Source organism: Thunnus thynnus, chromosome 19, assembly GCF_963924715.1.
Source record: "Thunnus thynnus chromosome 19, fThuThy2.1, whole genome shotgun sequence".
NCBI classification, from domain to species: domain Eukaryota; kingdom Metazoa; phylum Chordata; class Actinopteri; order Scombriformes; family Scombridae; genus Thunnus; species Thunnus thynnus.
In genome coordinates this window covers 20,932,771-20,952,974 of record NC_089535.1, presented here as the reverse complement: position 1 = coordinate 20,952,974, position 20,204 = coordinate 20,932,771, and the positions used below count along the sequence as shown (strand labels likewise).

The 20,204-nt window shown below is 38.2% G+C and overlaps 1 protein-coding gene across 1 annotated transcript in view; it reads left to right on the top strand.

Annotated features, from left to right (window-relative positions):
* cntfr (ciliary neurotrophic factor receptor) overlaps positions 1-20,204 on the top strand; it is a 228,881-nt gene that overhangs the window by 185,585 nt on the left and 23,092 nt on the right. Inside the window, exons 5-7 of the mRNA XM_067574320.1 lie at positions 5,611-5,728; positions 10,827-10,993; positions 17,130-17,293. Of these exons, the coding sequence (XP_067430421.1) occupies positions 5,611-5,728; positions 10,827-10,993; positions 17,130-17,293 (449 nt within the window). The remainder of the gene's footprint in view (positions 1-5,610; positions 5,729-10,826; positions 10,994-17,129; positions 17,294-20,204) is intronic.

The window sequence follows — 20,204 nt, the reverse complement described above, 5'->3', positions numbered from 1 at the left end:
CTGCTCTTATCAATTTATTTAGAACAAGGTCATCAGAAAATAGAAAAGCCACCGCAGTGCTCTACTAACTACATCAGGACTTTGATTATGTAATCTAATGGATTTAAAATTGAGGTTTGTTCTGGTGGTCTGCTTGGCTCCAGGAAATGTTTGTCCTACGTCTTTATCATATATTTTGCTGCAGTATGTATTTCTATATGTCAAATATATGTCAAAAAACTTTATATATCAATATATGTCTTCTTCCCTCTCCTCTAAAACATAAAAGTTTCTCCCTTTTTCCCTGCCTCCTGAGCTAACACCCAGCGGTGAGGGAGATGAGGGGGAAGGCTCCTTTAAAACTCCCCATCGCTGTGATTCTCCAGAGACTTAATGCTCACTATGTCACTATGCCAAATGAAATCCTTCAATTATGTCCCCACATATTCTGTTTCACTTACTGTAGAAATACTTTACAAAAGATGCTCTACAGGGTATTTGCCATTTCACTGTAACTTAAAGAGGATGTATCATGCACATATCCAGGTCTATATTTATATTCTTAGGCTCTACTGGAATTTCTTTGCATGATTTACAGTTCATATACTCAGCCTCTATCTGAAACAGTTTTAGCTCCTGTCTTTTTAAGCTCCCCCTCCTGATGAATTCACTCCGTTCTGATTGGCCAGAACTCCTCGTTTGTTTTCTGGCTAAGTAAACAAACAGTAGTTTCACTTTTTTTAAGCTCTTTACTCAAAATGAAAACTTCTCAAATACATGTTCGAGTCCGAATCCGATTCAAAATATAGGAGTGGACAATGAAAACAACCTGTGGAACCTTAGCGACAACCTTAGCAACAAAGGCTGCAGAACAGAAGGCTGTTTGCGGGCATGTGTGAACAATCTGATGTCATCAGGAGGAGAAAGTAGTAGTAGTACTTTGCAAACGGAGCATCGAGAGCAGGCTGAAGTCTTGGCTTTTGACTTCTGACATTTTTACATACATACACCTCAAGTTTTGGATCTTTGTCTGTGTAAACATCCAACATCATAACAGTACAAAAAAACAGAAAATCACAAAAACCATGATAAAGAAACATTGTCTAGAAATTTAAAACATTTTAGATTTTAAATCTGTGACTAAGACTGTGAAAGAGACACTTTCTGACTGCACATGGCAATAAAAGGTCTCCAATAAAGCCATGTTACAGGTAGAGGTAGAATGGGGCCTAAAGAGACTTAAACACAAAATAAACAAGGTGTTTTTCTCAACAGAAAATGTCTCTTTTTTTCTTTTCATTCTTTTTTTTTGTTTTCTTTTTCATTGGTCTGATTATGATTTATGCGCCACAGTCTACAGTAAGTTGTGTCTGTGACCTATTACCATTTAAAAGTAACCTTTCTAACCACTTGTGCATGCGCAAATGTGTACACATGCAGGTGTGTGTTTCATGAGGCCAACAAAGAGCATCTCCAAAATCACATTCAACGTTTAGCAATTCAAACCAGATGATGAAAGCGCACTAATTCAAATAACAATTATGCATGAGCTGTGTCCTGTCTGCCAGTGACTCAGGTGATATCTCACTGGTTGGCTCACATAAAAAGAACAACATGTAAAATGTCATTTTCATTTAAATTATTGTTTTATTTCCTTTAATATTCATACCATCTTTGTTCTCTGTTTTTTTTTTTTGCGTTATCTTTTTGGTTTCTCCCTCAATTTTCATTAGAAGCATTGTCAGTGTTTGATGTCTTATTGTGCATGCGTACATGTTGTGAGTCTGACATTTATTTTAAGGGCACATTGGTAATTAGTAATATGTAATTAATTATTAATGGGACAAAAGAATGCTGTCTATTCTCACCTCCTCTCCGTTTCTCCTGCGTTAGCCTTCCTCCTTTCAGATATTTTCTCTTTTCCTCTGCTTATCTCATGTCAATCCTTTCTCCCTCTTTCATCACCCTCCCTCTGCTATTCTAACACTGAGTCTTTTCCTATCCTCTGGCATTTCAACCATTAACTCATTTTATTTGCTGTGAATCACTATGGAAATGTTGAGTTGATTGTGTCATGGTATTAAGTTCACTCATGTCCAAACCAGCCACTAACCACCAAGGCTAAATGTTGAAAACAGTGATGAAGTGCATCAAGATTGTTCATTTAATGGCAGCTAAATGCTGGCTGTAAGAATATCTGAACTGCATTGAAGCAAATAAAAAAGAAAGACAGTCACATCTCTAGAAATACAGCTACAATGTCACCACACATAGAGTAATGTATGGCCTAAATAGCTAATTGGCTTCCTTTATGGTCGAGGTTGAAACAGATGCTTTCCAAAATAAACCAGAGCTTGGAAAATACAAGTAGCTTTAACATCGGATAAAGTTTTAGTAACCCGTGTCAGCATTAGTCCATCTTTTTATTTGTCCTTGGCTGTCAAACTACGATGAACAGCTGACATTTAGGTGTCAACATCTGTCTCCTTGTACACATAAACCCTAGAGTTCTGGGGTCATTTGGTATTGATGGTTCAGATCACGTTCTCTCTCATAACAAACCGCGCCTCAGTCCCCTTGGAAAAGCCCTAAGAACTGCCCTTTCAGTCGTCTCAGAGGTGGCTTGATTGACACAGCTCACGCCTGGCCAAAATGAACTAAATTAAAAGAGCAAACCCTCCGGAGTTCAAATAAACCACTCCAAACACGGCTGGCTTGAGCACACACTCATACTCGCCCTATTCATGACCGTATTCCCTCTCCAGTCCTTCTTTTTTTAAAAAAAAATATATTTTAACTTTCCCCTCACTGCTTTCTCTACTCTAACACCGTCATATTTAGTTGTTGTTGAACTTGTAACTTCTCCAAGTTTGTAATAAGCCGGTTTGATTGATTATGGCTAATTCTATAAAGCCTATAGAAATACCTCCAGCTTGCAATACGTGTGTGTGTGTGTGTGTGTGTGTGTGTGTGTGTGTGTATGTGTGTGTGTGTATGTGTGTGTGTGTGTGTGTGTGTCCTTCCAGACAATTGTTTGTGTTCAACGTTGTGTGTTTGTGACTTTGACTGAAGCTCTCAGATGAGGTGCCAATTGATCGAGATGGCCCCAATTAGTCTCCGTGATTAATTGAGTGTGATTGGATGTCGTCTCTGGCACCTCATCATTGAAGTTATTGACAGGATAATTAGTTGCCGTGGTGACCACTTAAACACAGTTGATTGTGTGTGACAGTGAAATGACCTCACACCAGCCAATCAAGCCCTCCTCTCCCTTGCGGGGGTGTGTGTGACTGCATGTTGTGTTTGACCAAATGCGCAAAACATCTCGAGAGAGAGAGAGAGAGAGACGTTCACAAAGGATGCTCACAGATGTTGTGATATGATAATTGCTACTTAGAAAATAATTGCTGCTACAGTATATAAAATATTTTATTGTAAATTAATCTCCAATGAGGGGTTGTTAATGTATATTTAAAAAAAGGATTACTTCACCCAGACTTCACCCAAGAGGGAAATTTCAGCATCCAAAAAAGTCAGACGGAGGTAAAGAAATTAACCAAGTAATTAAGTAACAAAATTACAGAAGAATACTTCCAAAATTAATACTTCAAATTCATCCAAATAATGAGAGAAATAGAGATATAGTAGATAAATAAATTACCACCAGAGACGTGTTTTTCAGGAGCCCCTCTGTTGGAACACTGATTTTTTTCACATTGCAGAATCAAATGTTCTCACATGTGAAAAGCAGTGAAATGTTCATTTGCTTTTTTTTTTACCTCCGTCCCTTCCCACTTGTGTTGTTACCTCCTCTTTATTCCTCGTTCCGGTATTAAAACTTCTTGTCTTGGTTTGACTTTGGCCATCAGGACATCTCAAACAGTTCTGTGCAGCAGTAAAACTAATATTCAAAATCAGTGCTTATGATGATCTACTGCAAGTAATCATAACAACATTAGTTATGCTTTATGCAACATTAAACTCATGAGCTCACTTATATTCTGAACCAAGTGATGGTGAAACAAAGGATACTCCTTTCTTTGGAAATCTCCAGTGTCCCTTGAGTTGAACCACTACCATTATCAAACTACTGCAAATAGCTGAAAAAGTTATTTGAAATATAAGTAAGGGGACTCCCCTTTGTAACATTGTTGGGTGTAATTATTACCTTTTTTATCTGACCACACCCTGGAAGTACTGTTCTGCAAAAACAATCTGAGCTATCGTTTTTCCCCACAGGGGAGCAAAATCCCGCTCTACCAAGCAACTCATGCAGTTTTTCCCATGTCCGCACTGAATAGGTTGGTGGCTTTTAAAGACAGGTTAACCCATCCCACCTATTCAACACTCGGTGTACATTACTGACTAAAATGAATAAATGTAGCTGTTATCATCAGGAGTATATATCACTGACTGGCTGATATCCAGTATTTAATAATGCCAGCCCCATATTTTCATAGTGATATACTGGGCCTATCCTAACTACTGAAGCACTATATGTGAAAATAAAAAGCTGTAATTCAGATTGTAAAAAAAAATTGATGAAGAGAAATAAAGACCAAAGGAAGGTGAATGGGGAAACAGAACATAAATATCAGAAGTGGCAGGTTATTCTTATTAAGTAAAATAACACAGGAATTTGTTTTAGTGATGCCACACTGTACATATGCTGCATATTACATATAGTAGAGATAACAAGGGTAAAAGGGTTAAAAGCTGTGGGGAAAAAGAGGGAGTGGTAGACGAGTGCCCGGTTGACTAGCTGTGAAGAAAAGACCTTAATCTTGGAGGAGGCCAGAGTTTGGTGTAACATCACTTTTTCTGGCCAACCTCTTTATTCTTCTTTTGCTCTTTTGCTCTACCACTCCAGTATCCTTCCTTTCTTCAGTCTTGCCTAAGCTAAACTTGTTTCCCCCTCCTCTGCTCGGTCCAATTTTCTCCAAATCAATTCTCTATCAGCTTCGGCTCTATTCATTTTCATATTCTCAATCATTTAAATTAGATAGATTAGATTAGATTAAATAGATTGCTTGTTCTCAGTTACAAATATTCTACAGCAGGTGTTCCGCTCACTGTTTCCTATATATTCAACATCCTGACAGCTTAGGGGAGGCATGGGGGGGGGCAAACAGACTTACAAGCAAACTGACTCACAATATCGGGTTTGTTTGAGCTTGAGGTTTATAGAAAAGATACAAAAAAATGTAAAAGAAGTTGTTAGAGTCTGCATAAATTTAAGTGATTTTAATTACACCCCACTCCACCCACCACCACCACCATGAACCCAATTTTAATTTATTTGTGGTATAAAAAAATAATAGATGAAAAAATCCAAAGGCAATCACAACTAAACAAATTAAAAGCAAATAAAGCATAACCAGATACATCTTAATTTCAGCAGCGACTTATTTAATGAAATGCCTGATCAAGAATGAATTATTAGATGAGGAACTATATGATTATGTACTACTGTTTGGCATTTGATTAATGTAATGTGTATTATTCTGATATGTTGATCTCTCTCTCTCGTATCTCTGTTTTCCTCTCTGTCTCTTTTCAATCTCACCCTAGTTCTTGGTAACATGGAAGTTAACTGTATACCCCTCTCTCTTGATTTTTTTCTCTCTGTAGTTCCCCCCCGAGAGCCCACGATCACGTGTCGATCCAACACCTATCCTAAAGGCTTCTACTGCAGCTGGCACCAGATACACCCAACGTACATCCCCACCAACTTTGAAGTGGACGTTCAGTAAGTGCATTTGTTTTGTGTTGTGAGGGTGCAACTTGTGCATTTTCATGTTTCTGTATATTACTATGACATTCAAAGAACTAGCCTGACAAGCCTACTTTATTTGGCTTGCATTTTGACCGTCACTATCTTGGATTTTTGGAGCCAGAAGTGACCATATTGGGATGAGAGGGTGCAGCTGACCCTAACGCTAGCTGCTAGCTTGGTTAGCACAGTGCATTTACAGTCTATGGTTAACTGTGATAATGCTAATGTTAATTTTCGCTAATGAAAAACAGGTTTGAAATCATTAAAACGAAATGTACTTAACGGGAAAAAACTGAACATCTCATTCCTTAGAGGGTTTTTTAGGACAACCAAACACTGTACAAGACTTTTTTAGGCAACCAAAATGTTACAATTAACTTTCATGAACTGAAAACACACTGAAATAACAATGGCTACAGCTACGCATATACTCTGTGAATCTGGAGTTAAGCCATGGTTACAGTACCTACCCAACGTTTATGGGGATTGACTTGCTTTTGGAGCCAACCTGAAGTATCCGTTTGAGGAACTGCAGATTTTGGGACTTGTGCGTTGGCTTTATTTTTTGGCCCCCAAGGTTGCTGCTTGATCAAAACGTAATCTGCTGCACCTACACAGTCTTGAGAAATGGTCTAAACAGCAAAATTAGCTGTTTTCAAACTAGGTTTTCTATTAGTTATGAACATTTGTTTTCACTCAGATTTTTGTGGATGCTTAATGAGACATTCAACTTTGATATCATATATGCATTTTTACTATTTCAAGCCAAATTTCAATCAATCAAAAAATGTTTCTTTTAAACAAAACTACTTTTCTGGTTCAAGCAACCAAATGTTTCTGTAGAATATTTGGAATTCCTTATTCAATACAGAGTAAATTTAAACATCCCTGCACTCACAGGAAAAAAAAAAGTTTTCATATTATTGTTTAATATTTTAGTCTATGATGGAAAATTTCTAACCCCAAGCTCCTGAGTAATGTAATTTAAATGCAAAGCAGAACAGAGAGAAAAACACCATCTTTAGAAAGTTTAGTAAAAAAGTTTAAACTGAAAATGTTTAAAAACCACAATGAATGTGAAAAAGATTATTTATTTGTAAGAAAGATACAATCATTTTGGTTTCACTCTGTAGTTAACTACCTCTTGCTAACTCTCCTTGGGCGTCCAGGCATATTTTAACAGTAGTTGCACCTTAAATGCTCAAAATATGCGGACACGTTCAGATTTTGTAATGCTTTCCTTCAAAACCCTAAGTTTTTTATTTTATTGGTGCTATTACTTCCTTCAAATTAAATTGGTTAAGTCATATTTGTAGCACAAGAATACATTCATAATACGATTGACTTTCAAGTGTTGTACGTTACATGAACACTGTTTCTAGGCAACTAACAACAAAATGCTGTGTTTCTTTTTTTAATCTGTATTTTAGTATTTAGAAATTAAGACATTAAGACAGTATAAAACAAAATACGCAATAAAATACGCAACGGTAAACATTATTTGAAGAGAAAGAAGGAAATTTGACATAACTACACAACACACAACCTCACCACTGTTTCAAACTGTAGTAGTTCTATAAAGTTACTTTTGTTTTCTGCTGTCTCAATTTGTTAGCTGGTTACTTTTGCTGTGGGTACTTTTCCCATTCCTAAACAATGAAATACAGATTAAAAAAAGAAAGAAACATGGCGGCATCCATATTGTTGTAAGTTGTCTAGCAATAATGTTCACGTAACATACAAAACATGAAAGCCAAGCATATTATCATAGATGCATTCTCGTGCTGCACTTAATCAATTCAATTTGAAGGAAGTAATAGCACCATTAAAACAAGAAACTTACTTGAGGTCCTTGACTTTGGTGATCCGCTATACTCTCGCTCCTGAGACGTGAAGGTAACATTGTTTTCTCCTCTAGCACACCGACGGGAGGCCAGTGTGCTATACGGCCACTATTAAATGTAGCTGTTATAGTAAAAGAAAAAGTACTGACGCTGGTATATATATCATATCCATAAAAGAAAGCAAAGGAAGTACATTTAATAAAGTCCTCGAGGGTGGGAGTGGATGAACCCAGTTAAAGAATAAGCGGCCAATACGGAACGTTCTAAGAAGTAAATCAAACACAGGAATGCAAGACGGGGATCATTTCATTGGTCAACACTACACATGGCATTCTATTGGTTGGGGGACTTTGACAGGGTTGCTGCACAAAAAATCTGAGAGCAGCGCAGAAATCTGAGAGCAGACATTTCACAAGTACACAGAAGCCGCCTGAGTGCGAGGAGAAGGGCTGAAGCTGGAGCAAGAAATTTGTGCAAGCAACAATATATCTGAGTGCGAGCATACAGTTTGAGCAGAAGCAGAAGAAAAAGTGCAAGCAGGGGCTATTTGACGGCTATGCGAGAGCAGGGTTTTGAGGGATGGAATTACAAAATCTGAATGTGAAATCAATAAATCATGTTCTCAAACTGAAAGACCATGCTCTTGAATAAAGATAGGAAAAAAGTCCCATAGTCTGTCTCCATCATGTTCTCTTTGATATTCCCAGATCACAGTCCCACAGCTCATGCCACAGCAGGTGGACACTGCCTTCATTAATGTTGTAACACCAATATTATTCTGTTTGAATAATAATGAGGAGTGGGACAGGGAGAAGCATAGATGAAGAGGACGATACAGAAACAGTGTCTTTAGTGGTCAGTGACTTTAGCAAGAGCAGAGCGGCAATTAACAGCGATTTTGCATCCCATCTCATCCCAGTTCCATTCTTCTTGACCCTCCGATACACAACATATCGAAAACCTTTTAATGCACAATATGGGTCAAAAATGAATTCATGCATTCATTTTCAATATTATTTGATACATAGCTGAATGTTTCACTGTAATGCAAAATTACGTCTTCACCCAGGATTTTATGAAATAATGAATTAATTAAGTTTATTATTATTATTATTATTATTATTATTATTATTATTATTATTATTATTATTATTATTATTATTATATGTCATTATATAAATGTTTCTGTCTTGATATGCAGAGAAAAAACATTGTTTACACATCTAACTGAAATTTGCAGACATGGGTCAAAAATGACCTGTTAGGATGAAAGTCAACAGTATGATTTTTTTCTAAAAAGAGACAAAATATAATCATACTTGTTTCAAAGGTATTTATTTGTGCTTGAAATGTATTTTCCTTTATAATATAAACATAGCTATATATCTATATAGCTATATCACATCAGATATCTCATTATAGTGTTATTGATCTGGATAGCAGTTTTCATCACCATTAAGACTTTCGTGAATAACACTGACAAAAAAACCTCTAAAATTGACAGCGTCAACATCCACTTGTATTCCTCATGGACAATCATATCAATTAACCGTGGTGTGTTGGTCACCATGATCCTTGCACATGGGCCTGTCGCACTGTGAGCACCAACTACTGACTTTTCAAACATTGTAGTGAACTATGCTGATAGTCATCATGTGAAGCTGATCCCTCAGGCACACTCACTACATTTGGACGCTGTGGGACATAGTCAGGATCATCATCTTCAGAGGGCCCTATTTTTGTGAACCCAGCGGCGCAGATCGCAGTCAAGTTGGTATTTTTGTAGCCTTGGGTATAGTGTGGGATCAGAAAGAATACATTATCATACATTATAGGTGGGCGTGTTGGAAGCTGTGATAGTCATGGCCAATCATATTCACTAATTTCATCCCCTTTACACACAAAGCTTCCCCTTACATGACAGCTTAGGAGTCATATGGAGAGTTTTCCTCAGAGGAAACCCTATATTGGCTGGGATGTAAAAAGTTTCAAATGTGATTAGAGCAGCTCAACTATGCTTCTATTTTGGTTATATTTTTACCTGACTGGTAAAATACAACAGGTCAACACTCTTTCTCTCTCTCACTTTACCAGCTAAAGCACCACAGGCCAGCAGCCAGTTAGCTCAAAAACAATAGGCCAAGCTATCTCAATAATGATTTTAAACATATAATTATTCTATTCTTACATCTTTCTAACCATTGATACATTTACAGAATGATGTGTATGCACATGATGTATACTCTTACAATCAAACTTACATGTGTCACACAGTTTTGATAAGGCAGTCTTGTAAATAGGTGAAACTTTGACCTTGAGGGCAGTAGTCTACATTAATATGTTCCTAATTACAAACATGTAAACAAATCAAAGGTTCCAATCAAATTCCATTGAGAATACATACGGGTCATTTTTGACCCATGTTGTGCATTTATGGGGTGGTGATACAAAAATGTTTTTTATGCAAAAGCAAAATAGAATGACATTAAAATAAATGTCTGTGATGTTAAAAAACAACCTATTTGAGGAATTCATTAAATCTTGAGTAATAAAATGCATAACATGCAAAGATATAAAACAAAATCATTCACTCTGGTCACTTCTGAGCCATGTTGTGCATTTTATCCTAAACTTTCATCACATCCTAGAGTGGGGACTGTAACATGTCCTTGGGAGCTCTGTTGCTGGGATCTGGATTTCTGATTCATTATTACCTCACAAAAGTTGACAGAATTTTATGATTTCCTTTAAAGTCATTTACAAGTGATTTTAGCCTTCAAGCAAATGTAAAATTAAGTTGTAAAAGAACATATCCGCCTAGAAGCCAGCTAAAAAAAAAATTACAAAAAATAAAGCAAGACAGTAAAACATGTCTGGCTATGTCCCAGACCTAAGATGTCCTGTTCTGTGAAGCAGGATGGCTTGTCAGCAGTTTTCAGTGTCAGGATTAGAGTAATGTGCCAGCTTTGAGGTATAACATCCAGTCTCAACACAGAAACAGAAAAAAGAAAAAAGTGCCAGTTATAAATACCAGTTTCCTACTCTCGCAACAATACACATCCATGTGTATAAAGCTTCTTTCAAGCAGAAAACACACAAGGCTATAAAAATGAGGAGAAAACCATCTTCTGTCATGTCCCACGCTTGTCCTTGTCTTATTTTTATCTTCCTTAACCTGTTCTACTTTATCTCCTCCTCCTCTTTTTTGTTTCTCCTATTCTCTCTAGACATAACCAGCGCTCACTGGAGGTGCAGAAAGATCCGGTACACAAGAATCGCTGTCATGTACGTTTTCCTGAGGTCTTCTCCAGTTTCCCCTACAAAGTGAACGTGACAGCAGTCAACGCCTTGGGGAAAGCCTCTATGACCATCTCTTTTGAAGAGTCCAGTATAGGTGAGGCAGATGTTGTGTCAAGATAGGTTTAACTATGATGTTTTCTTTTATTTTCTGTTCCATTTTTTCGTTGCTTTGGCTGCACTCTGCTTTATTCTGTTCTGGTGGCAGAGGATGTGCCTTTTGCAACATTTATTTACCCTTGACCAAATTTGAGTTTAGACACAAAACAAATTACAGGCTTGTCACTGTTGAGCCTGGTGAAAACACATTTCCTGATGAGGTTTTGCTCAGGATGAAATGGTTTAATTTGGGTTCTGAGCCCACAGGGTTCAAAGGGAATACACTGCCATTTTGAAAATTCAAGAAATATTACCTCATTACCCATTCAGGCTGCAGAATATGAACGCTTTTCATTAAAGTTTACCAACACCTCTTTTTTTTTTTAACTTAGTTCAGGAACAAATCTAAGATCCTTTTTCCACACAGTTTGACAAATTTGGACTAAAATGCAAAGTGTCAAAGCATCTCTTTAAGGATGCCAACCCTTGAGCAATATTAATGCATTTGTTTGGCCACAGATGACTGATTTCATTCACTTCTGGTTCCCTTCGGAGATTTGCTGCACACACAGCAATGCTCGGAGCCAGAAAGACAAAGAAAATTGAAATTTCAATGGCCAAATAAATGTCACCCAGCTGAAAGGAGAGTGCATAGCTTATTTTTTTCTTTAAGCATCAGCATAGTCCATTAGTGAGAAACCCACTGACTGTGCACTCTTGTCATTACCAAATGCACTAGATAATAAACATGCTACCTCTGGACCTTTTCTGCGGCAAACAGTATTTAATTGAGGCTTGGGCGGGATATGACAGTCACAAACCAATGGTCTGGTTTCTCTCTGAAAAGTGCCTGATAACCCAAACACCAACTGCCATGTACACACATCTTACTCATATTTAATGTAAGAAATTAAACTTGAAAGTTATTTTCTTCTGTATATTTTTTAATAGTCATGTGGTAAGTAGTGTGAAAAAAATGCAGTTTGGCTTGTGAAGTTTTTTGTTCACTTAGGCTGCAGAAGGCTACGTAGAATTTATAAGCGACTGAGACTGGAAAGCAGTGAAGAGGAGAAATTCATTTTAAAGAAGGAATGAGGAGTACTTTGATAGATAAGGGAAGTGCTGCCAGCAGTCCTCAGCTCTGTTGTATTGCTTAGAGCGCGATATGGGTGTGCATGACGCATAAACACACACAGACACCAACGGGGCTGTGAGCGATTGTGTGGAGTGTGTCGGTTGAGAGGGTTAGGTATTGAAAAAGAGAGAGAGAGGAGAGAGAGAGAGAGAGTGTGTGTGTGTATGTGTGTGTGTGTGTGTGTGTGTGTGTGTGTGCGTAAGTAACCAAATGAGGCAGTGACATGCTCTGCCAAGCCCCGGACACAGGACTCATGAAAATGCTAATGCTAGCCGGATTAGCGCCTTGGCTGAGGAAATATCCCTCAACTATTGGTGATAGCAAAATACCCCACTGCTCCTTTCTTTCCCTCTGCTTTCTCTTTCATTCCCACATGCCCTTCTTGTGACTTTGTACTGCTTTTACTCTCTTCCCTCCTATTTTTTTTTTCTCTTTACTCTCTCATCTTTCCTCCTCTGTTTCTTTGTTATCAGTTGAATGTTCTTTCCTCTTCGGCCACATCCACAACAAGGCAGATAATCTTGAAACTGCCATTTGTGTGACGAATGTTTTCCATCCAAACAAATATTTTCAAATGGATTGAATAGCTTTAAGCTTTATCTTTTTAGTGGAATTGAAGCTATTAAACAATATAATGGTGTATTATTGCCTCTCTCTAGTACATTAAATGGGTAGATGTTACATAGTCTGGTTAGTCTTAACAAGCTAAAGTTTGCTTCTTTTGCCTCCAATTCCCACTATGATCACTTTCTATTTGTTTCACTATTACTGTTGACACAATAGCACAGCTGTTGTCACTGATCAGAGAAAGCTGGAGGCAACAGATACTTCAAAATGCAACCGAAAGAAGTTCATGGCACTTTCTTTTTTCCATTTGCACTTGAACACAAGACCAGCATTTTGCAAATGTATCTGAGCACTCAAGTGCACAAAAGATCAAGTTTTTTTTATGATGGAAATGCAAGTTGAAAAGGCAGAATTATAATGTGTTTTCAAATTTATAAAAATGACTTTTGTGCATAGTGTTTCTCTTTTCCTTTTTTTGTATGTCCCTCTTCTTTCTTTACTTTTCTAGTTTTTGGGGGTTTTTTTTTTCATACTGCTTGCCCTCTCACACCCCTCCTCTCTCTCCTCCCCTCATCTCCTCTGCGTTCCTGCATTGTTAAAAGTCTTTCTCTTGCTATTCTAAGTTGTAAGTCACATTCATTTTCAGGGACAATGAGGCAGATCGTAAATAAATAAAACAATTTCATGCTTCCTGGTGCACTTCTGAATTCTGAGTGGGAGTAAGACGATTCTCAACTGTCCTTGTTCATCCAACCGAAGCTGGGATGAAATTAGATGAGACTGTGTGTGTGTGTGTGTGTGTGTCCTCACATGTGCATGCTATGGGTACAGTTATAAAATAGAACCCTCAAGGAAGCTCCTGACTCATCAAATGATAACATAAAGCTTTCTACTGCCAAGATGATCAAACGATAATTGATCTTGTCTAAGTGTAAAGGCTTCTACCGTTAAGCTTACAACAAAGAACTTTTTTTTTTTCGTCATCTCTGACATTAGCACACATGAGTTCACTCATTCATTGTGATTAAAATAAATATACTGCAACCCCATTCCAAAGGGTCAGTGTATCTACAGTAACCTGTCACCTGTGTTATCCTTTTAATTCATACTTGAAGGTGGAGAGATCATGTTCAGGTTTAATTTGAGGTTACTTTGTGGTATATTTTGGGAGAAAGTGAAGTGAGGCAAATCCCAGGAGAAGCCAGTAAAAGTAGATTTTAGTATCTACTGAATACTGTAGTTTGCTGTAAATATTGCTTTTTAGTTTAGGCATAATTACCTTCTTCGGGATACCTATTAGCAAGGTAATGGGACAGCCAGTTCAAATTACTTAATAAAAACAGCCCAGTGCTATTTACAGTACAGTAGCTGTCTCATTTATTATTTTCCAGCTTTACCAAATTGGTGGCCCAGACTACACTGACAAGCTGATTTGCAATTCAAGATGATTTGTTTAGCAAAACATCCTCTGTTGTGATATTTTGCAGATCTCAGCAGGGAAGTTATGCACAGCTCTCTCCAAAAGGGAGGTCGGATATCAGCATCATCTACAAAAAAAAAAGAAAGAGAAACGAAAAAACATTCCCAGAGCTGGCAGAAGTTTAGAGGCATATTTACTTAGAGATACACTAATTACCACCATGCACAAAACAAAACTCTAGGAAACCAGCTGATTTCTGAAGACCAGTTGCACCATTGCAGTTTTAAACTTGAAATCCCAGACGCACAAACAGAGCTCTAATCTTTTGAAGCAGCTCTGCAGCATTTAAACACCACGAGTGAAAGATTGTCGTATCCCCATCGAACAGTAGTCGAGTCAGGAGTTGAAATGTTGACGGATGTTGTCTTTGCAGGTCTGGTATGACTCACTGTAGTCAGAGTTCTCAAGATATGATAACATGTAGCACTGTCATTTCTTGACTGACTGAGAAACTGTGCTTTTTAAAGTTCATATTTATTCTCTTGTAGCTTTAAGGGAATAAAACAGCAGCTTTGCGATTTCAGGACATAGTAGGATAATCACATTTTTGCTCAACCACTGCTATTCCATACACTACATAATAATCATTTAAAATGCACTAAACAGGTCTCACTTACTGTACACCCACAAAATGCTTGCGTTTACTTTTACGCAATTCCACTAGTGTGTTATAAGTGCACATACATACTTGGAACAATGTGGCTTAAATCTGGGAGTTGTGTCTCTTTGACCACCACTACTACTACTCTACTTCATTGTTTATGCAGGCGCTTTAGTGCTGCACTTGCGTAGCAACAATTATTTTAAAAGAACCAGCTTTTTTTTTCACTTTTTTTTTTTGGTAAGATCTCTCTGCAGATGGAAGCACTCTACTTCTCTCCATTTTCCCCATTTGTTCAAGTGTGCTGTTAGATGCTGTCATCCAGCACCTGTTCTAAAACGTCCGAATTGTCCGCATTTTTGTTCTTTTTTGAAAAACCCATTTATTTGAAAGGAAATATGGTGTAATGTGAGGACAGAGAATACAGGCGCTAGGGGGTTTTAAATGTCATTTTTTTTCATTATGCAGTCACATCTGGACGCATTAAATGACAGGACGAGATGACGCATAATAATGGTTTTAGAAACACTACAATCAGATGTTCAAAGAGAAGCTATCCACTCAGGCATATGTTAGTACATTGAGTTCGACATGCAGATTTAGTGTTTGCAGATCTCTTACATTTTGCTTCTTGATTGCTGCATATTTGTAGCCAGCAGGACAACCATTAAACATCCTTTTGTTCTCTCTTTTTTTGGTAAGACAGATAAGCCGAAAGATTAGATAAGGATGTGTTAGGTAATACTCTATGTTCCAAGTCAAATGAATACTTTAAAATCCTTTGGGGCACCCCACCCATGCAGATTTCTCTGTTTGGTTCTGTGCTTGAAAATGATTCATTCTGTTATGTACTGTTGGACAAAGCTGATGTGAACAAAGATGAGAGTTTCTGGTCTCCACTGATTTCATGTGTGTTTCACTTTGTGTGCATGCTCTCTCTCTTCTTGTTACATGTTTACTTGAAGAAGGTCACAATGAGATGAACATCTACTTCTCAAGGGAAAAAGCTGTCTGTCTGCTTTTATCTGTCTCTCAACATCTCCATCCGTCTTTCATATTTTTAATCATTCATTCCATGAAGGTCGTACTGAGAGAGATGCCTGTCTGTCCTCCTGTCTGTGTCTGTTTTTGTGCTTTCTGCTTGTGTGCCTGTTCACATGCCTTTCTACATGTGCGTTGTTTATGCCATTTACCTGAATCGCTCTCGACTTCACGATACTATCTGTGTGTATGTTATCAGACATTCAGATTGTAATTGCAGCTATCAATTTCCTATTGTAATGCCATGTGTGTATCCGGTAGAGAAAGGGTTTCATGTAGCTGAAGTGGCAGGCCTGCGTGTTCCCTAGTGGGAATGATCTAACAAAGACTGGGTCATTCAATATCTTCAGAAAAGCACTGCATTCTCTCAGTCTCTCTGACTTTCTGTCTTTCTCAGTGGACGTGTATTCAGAAACACAACGTTTATGCATGCCTTCTCTTCAGGGACTGACAGCTTCTTCATCTTCTCATCCTCAGTTCCCTCAAACATTCTCAGCTTCTGTCTTTGTCGTTGCTGTTTTGTTTCCCTAATAAATTAACAAGGGTCACCTTCATCTTACTTTTAAAAAACTTGTTGAACTTAAATACTACAATAATAATAGTAGTAGTAGTAGGGGTAGTAGTAGTCTTTAGAAAACTTCTTCTCAGAGTTGGAAATGGAGAGGGAAGAGGTGGTCTAGCTATAGTAGCAATTTAGTATTGTGCTCTCATAAAGTTTGGGGACTTACTAGAGACAGATTTAAAAAACACAAAGAATGTGTAAAATCTGTGTAGTAGGAGCATCCTGATAGCCTACTGGTTAACATGCATGCCACATACTAACTGCTAACAATGTTAGCAGTTGGATTCTGGCAGCAGACCTCGCTCCACATCTGTCTCACCCCTCATTTTCTGTCATCTTTTGACTGTCACTATTAAATAAAGGCATAAAATGCCCCAAAAAATGATTTAAAAAGTTCTGTGGCCAATATACTCTGACCTTTAGTCCCAAATATGAGTCAAGCTTCAAAAACTCTAGATCCTACACTTCCCATAATGCAACTCAATAGCATCTTTGATTAGACGTTTGCCTTTTTGATGCCCTCATCTTTCAAACCTCATACCTCCAAAGTAAATTTTCAGTCAAATATAAGTCTCAAGCCTAAATCTAGATAATCCTGATGACATCATCAGGGTTATTTTGAAACCTCTCTCCAGAGCTACAGAAGCTGTTTTCATGTGGTGATCCACATGACCAATAAACTGTCCTTTATGTGTAAAATCAGTGGGATGCCCCTTTAACTAGTTATTCTTATCCTCCCCCATCCCAGTCAAACCAGACCCCCCGGAGCGCGTGACGGCAACCCCAATCCGTTACAACACGCGGAGGTTGGAGGTATCCTGGCACAGCCCCGCCACCTGGCCTGACATCGACAACTTCCCTCTGAAATACTTCCTTCGATACCGGCCACTCATCCGAGAGCAGTGGCAACATGTAAGTAACACTGCTGTGTATGTGTGTGTGTGTGTGTGTGCGTGTGCATGTGTTTGTGATAAAAACATTTATTTTTTTAAGATCATGATTCAATACACTGAGTACATATGAGACAAACGAAGCTCTCTTCTTATGTCATGTAGATTTGTCACATATAATCTGTATCATTTACAAGCAAGCAAAAAGAGAGGCCAGTTTGGAAAAAGTTTTATCCCTCATCGCCAACTTGCTTTCAGAATTATGATACCCCCGAGTTTTGGTAAATAATTCCAATCAGCAGTGAACACATGAAAATTAAGCACACATTGAAAAACAGTACTCAGTGGATCAGAGTTGGCTCCTCATGTGTCTGGCTGACACATGTAATGACTATGCCAAAAGCCAAAAATAAAGGGATAACTCTATTATCAAAAGCTGTCAACATTAGAACACACATATTAGAGTATGATTCATTATTTGAAAACATATGGTTATCTTTATCTTTTCACAAAAATCATAATTATTATTATAAACATGAGTACTAATTTTATTCTCTATAATCAGATGTGTTGCCCAAAGTAAATTAAACATAGAGATATTTTTAAGATGAAGAAAAAAAAACTGAAAATTCTTTGTCCAGAGGGATGCCTCTGAGAGCAGTTAGTAGCTATAAGTGAAATGATCCAACCTGTAGCTGTTTGAGTTTGATCCCTGGTCAGACAGGCATAATCACTCAGCTGCTTTGGTGTATGTTACTGTATCTGACTATTTCTTGTGGGTTCGGTTCCCTGAGGGCTCTATATAGTAAAAGCATATGTGTCCACTATAGGATTCCTGGGATGAAAGCTCTGTCTACAAAGGTCTAATGTTGCAGCGTTATTATCATGCACGTCAATGGTTTGCAAAGGTGTTGTTCTAAGAACTTGGGTTACAGACACTCACATATAGGCACACACACACACACACACACACACACACACACACACACGTATATGAATGAAAGACCTGTACATTTTTTCTTTAGTGTTTCCCGCACTCTTTCCGTCTCCCTTCAACACTTGTGTCTGTCTTCTTCATCACTACATCAGTGTGTCCATCTTTTTCCCTCAGCTTGTCCTCCTGTTCTATCTCTTTGTTCATCAAGGTTCATGGTGTTAATATTGTCACATGTTCACATGTACAGTGAGACAGTAACAGCTTCAGACAGGTTCCAACTTGTGACAATTAATTAAGATACACAATGAAGAGAATAAGATTAGAGGATAAGAATAAAATATGCAAAAACATAAATAAGGCTATAAACAAGGTTTAGCAAGGATTGTAACTGCAAGTACAAATGTCAATGTCACATGGAAGAAAAATAATTGGATTAATTAGATAGTCTGTCATAGTCTGAAAACTCTGTGGTATGTACAAAGTCAGTTAAAGTAATGTAGTTGAATCTGTAAATGTCCACACATGGTGCCAGTTTATCAGTGAAAACATAGTGGCAGGCAGGTTGCTAGAAAATGCAGCAGTATTGTCTACTGGAGGAAAGTGACAGTGAGTGGTAGTGGCTTAAGTGATAGTATGTATAGGTTGGTAGGGTTGGTACAGTAGGGGTTAAGTGTTCAGAATGGAGAGTTCAAGAGCAATATGGCTCGGGGGAAGAAACTGTCTTTTAGTCTGTTGTGTCGTGCTGCTATACACCAGTACTGTTTGACAGATGGTAAGATAGTGAACAGCCTATGACTGGGGTCCTCAAGGACCTCATTTAGGTTTTCATCCTGATTCTCTGGGTGTAGAGTTTCTGCATGGAAGGAAGATCAGTCCTGGTGATGCGTTGCTTTCAGTACATATTGTAAAGGCTTGGCACCTTGGTGCCTTATCTAGTGCAGGCTGTTGAGTTGTAGAGTATATTCAAGTCCATCCTGAACCTCCTCAGCTGGCAGACAAAGAAGAGCCACTGTCTTTCTGTCCTGACCACAATGCTGCCATGGTAAAATCAGCTTAGGTCTTCACTCATATGGACCCCAAAGGAACTGGAAGCTGCTGACTCTCTCCACTGGGGTTTTGTTGATGTAGATGGGGGTGTGCGCCTCCTGTGGTCCACAATCAACTTCTTTGTCTGCTGGACAGTCAGCTGGAGGTTGTTGTCCTACCATTTCCAGCTGGTCGTGACGTGGCGGGTGACGTACGGCGAGTTGGGTGGTGCTTGGTTTTGGCTCATCCATTTTAAACATGGCGGCTGGGTCACAAACTTTGTCATATTACAGCTAAATAGTACACTAATATATGTTTCTGAAAACATTTTAGGAGAGAAATAGGCAATGCGGTAACAAAATCTTGATTCATATTTGATCAGCACTGCCTAGTTTTACTCCTCCTTGGTTCCGTCACACAGCTTGACAACACTTGACAACAGCTTGACAATGGTGTTAGTCCCTCTGCGGCACTCATTGGATTGATTGCTTTTTCAACCGAAAAACCGCTGTTTCATGTCATGATGCCAGACCAGAATCAGTCAATTCGACTCGGTGGAGTGGGTGGATTCAAAAGTCTAGACCCATGCAAATCATGAGTAGCAGTCTGCAGTAATCAGACACAGTAGGACCAAATGTAGTTATTCACAAGTTGTTCATAAACATGCACACACACGCACAAGAAATTACATATAAAGTGTATAAACTCAACATAGTTACCTAGCTACACACTTGTTACATCAACGCACAAACCTTCATTCACACAACGCTCATCCAATCTCGTTCTCTCTTTCTCCAGAAATGTCTCTGTTTCTTTTTCATATAGACCCTCGCACATACATATACATGCACACAGCAGCTGGAATGTAGAAAGTTGTAACAACGCCTCAGACCTTTGTGGTTTAAACTGATGATTAAACCTGACACACACACTCAGTTTTCCCTCTTGCTATCAACACTAATCAATCAAT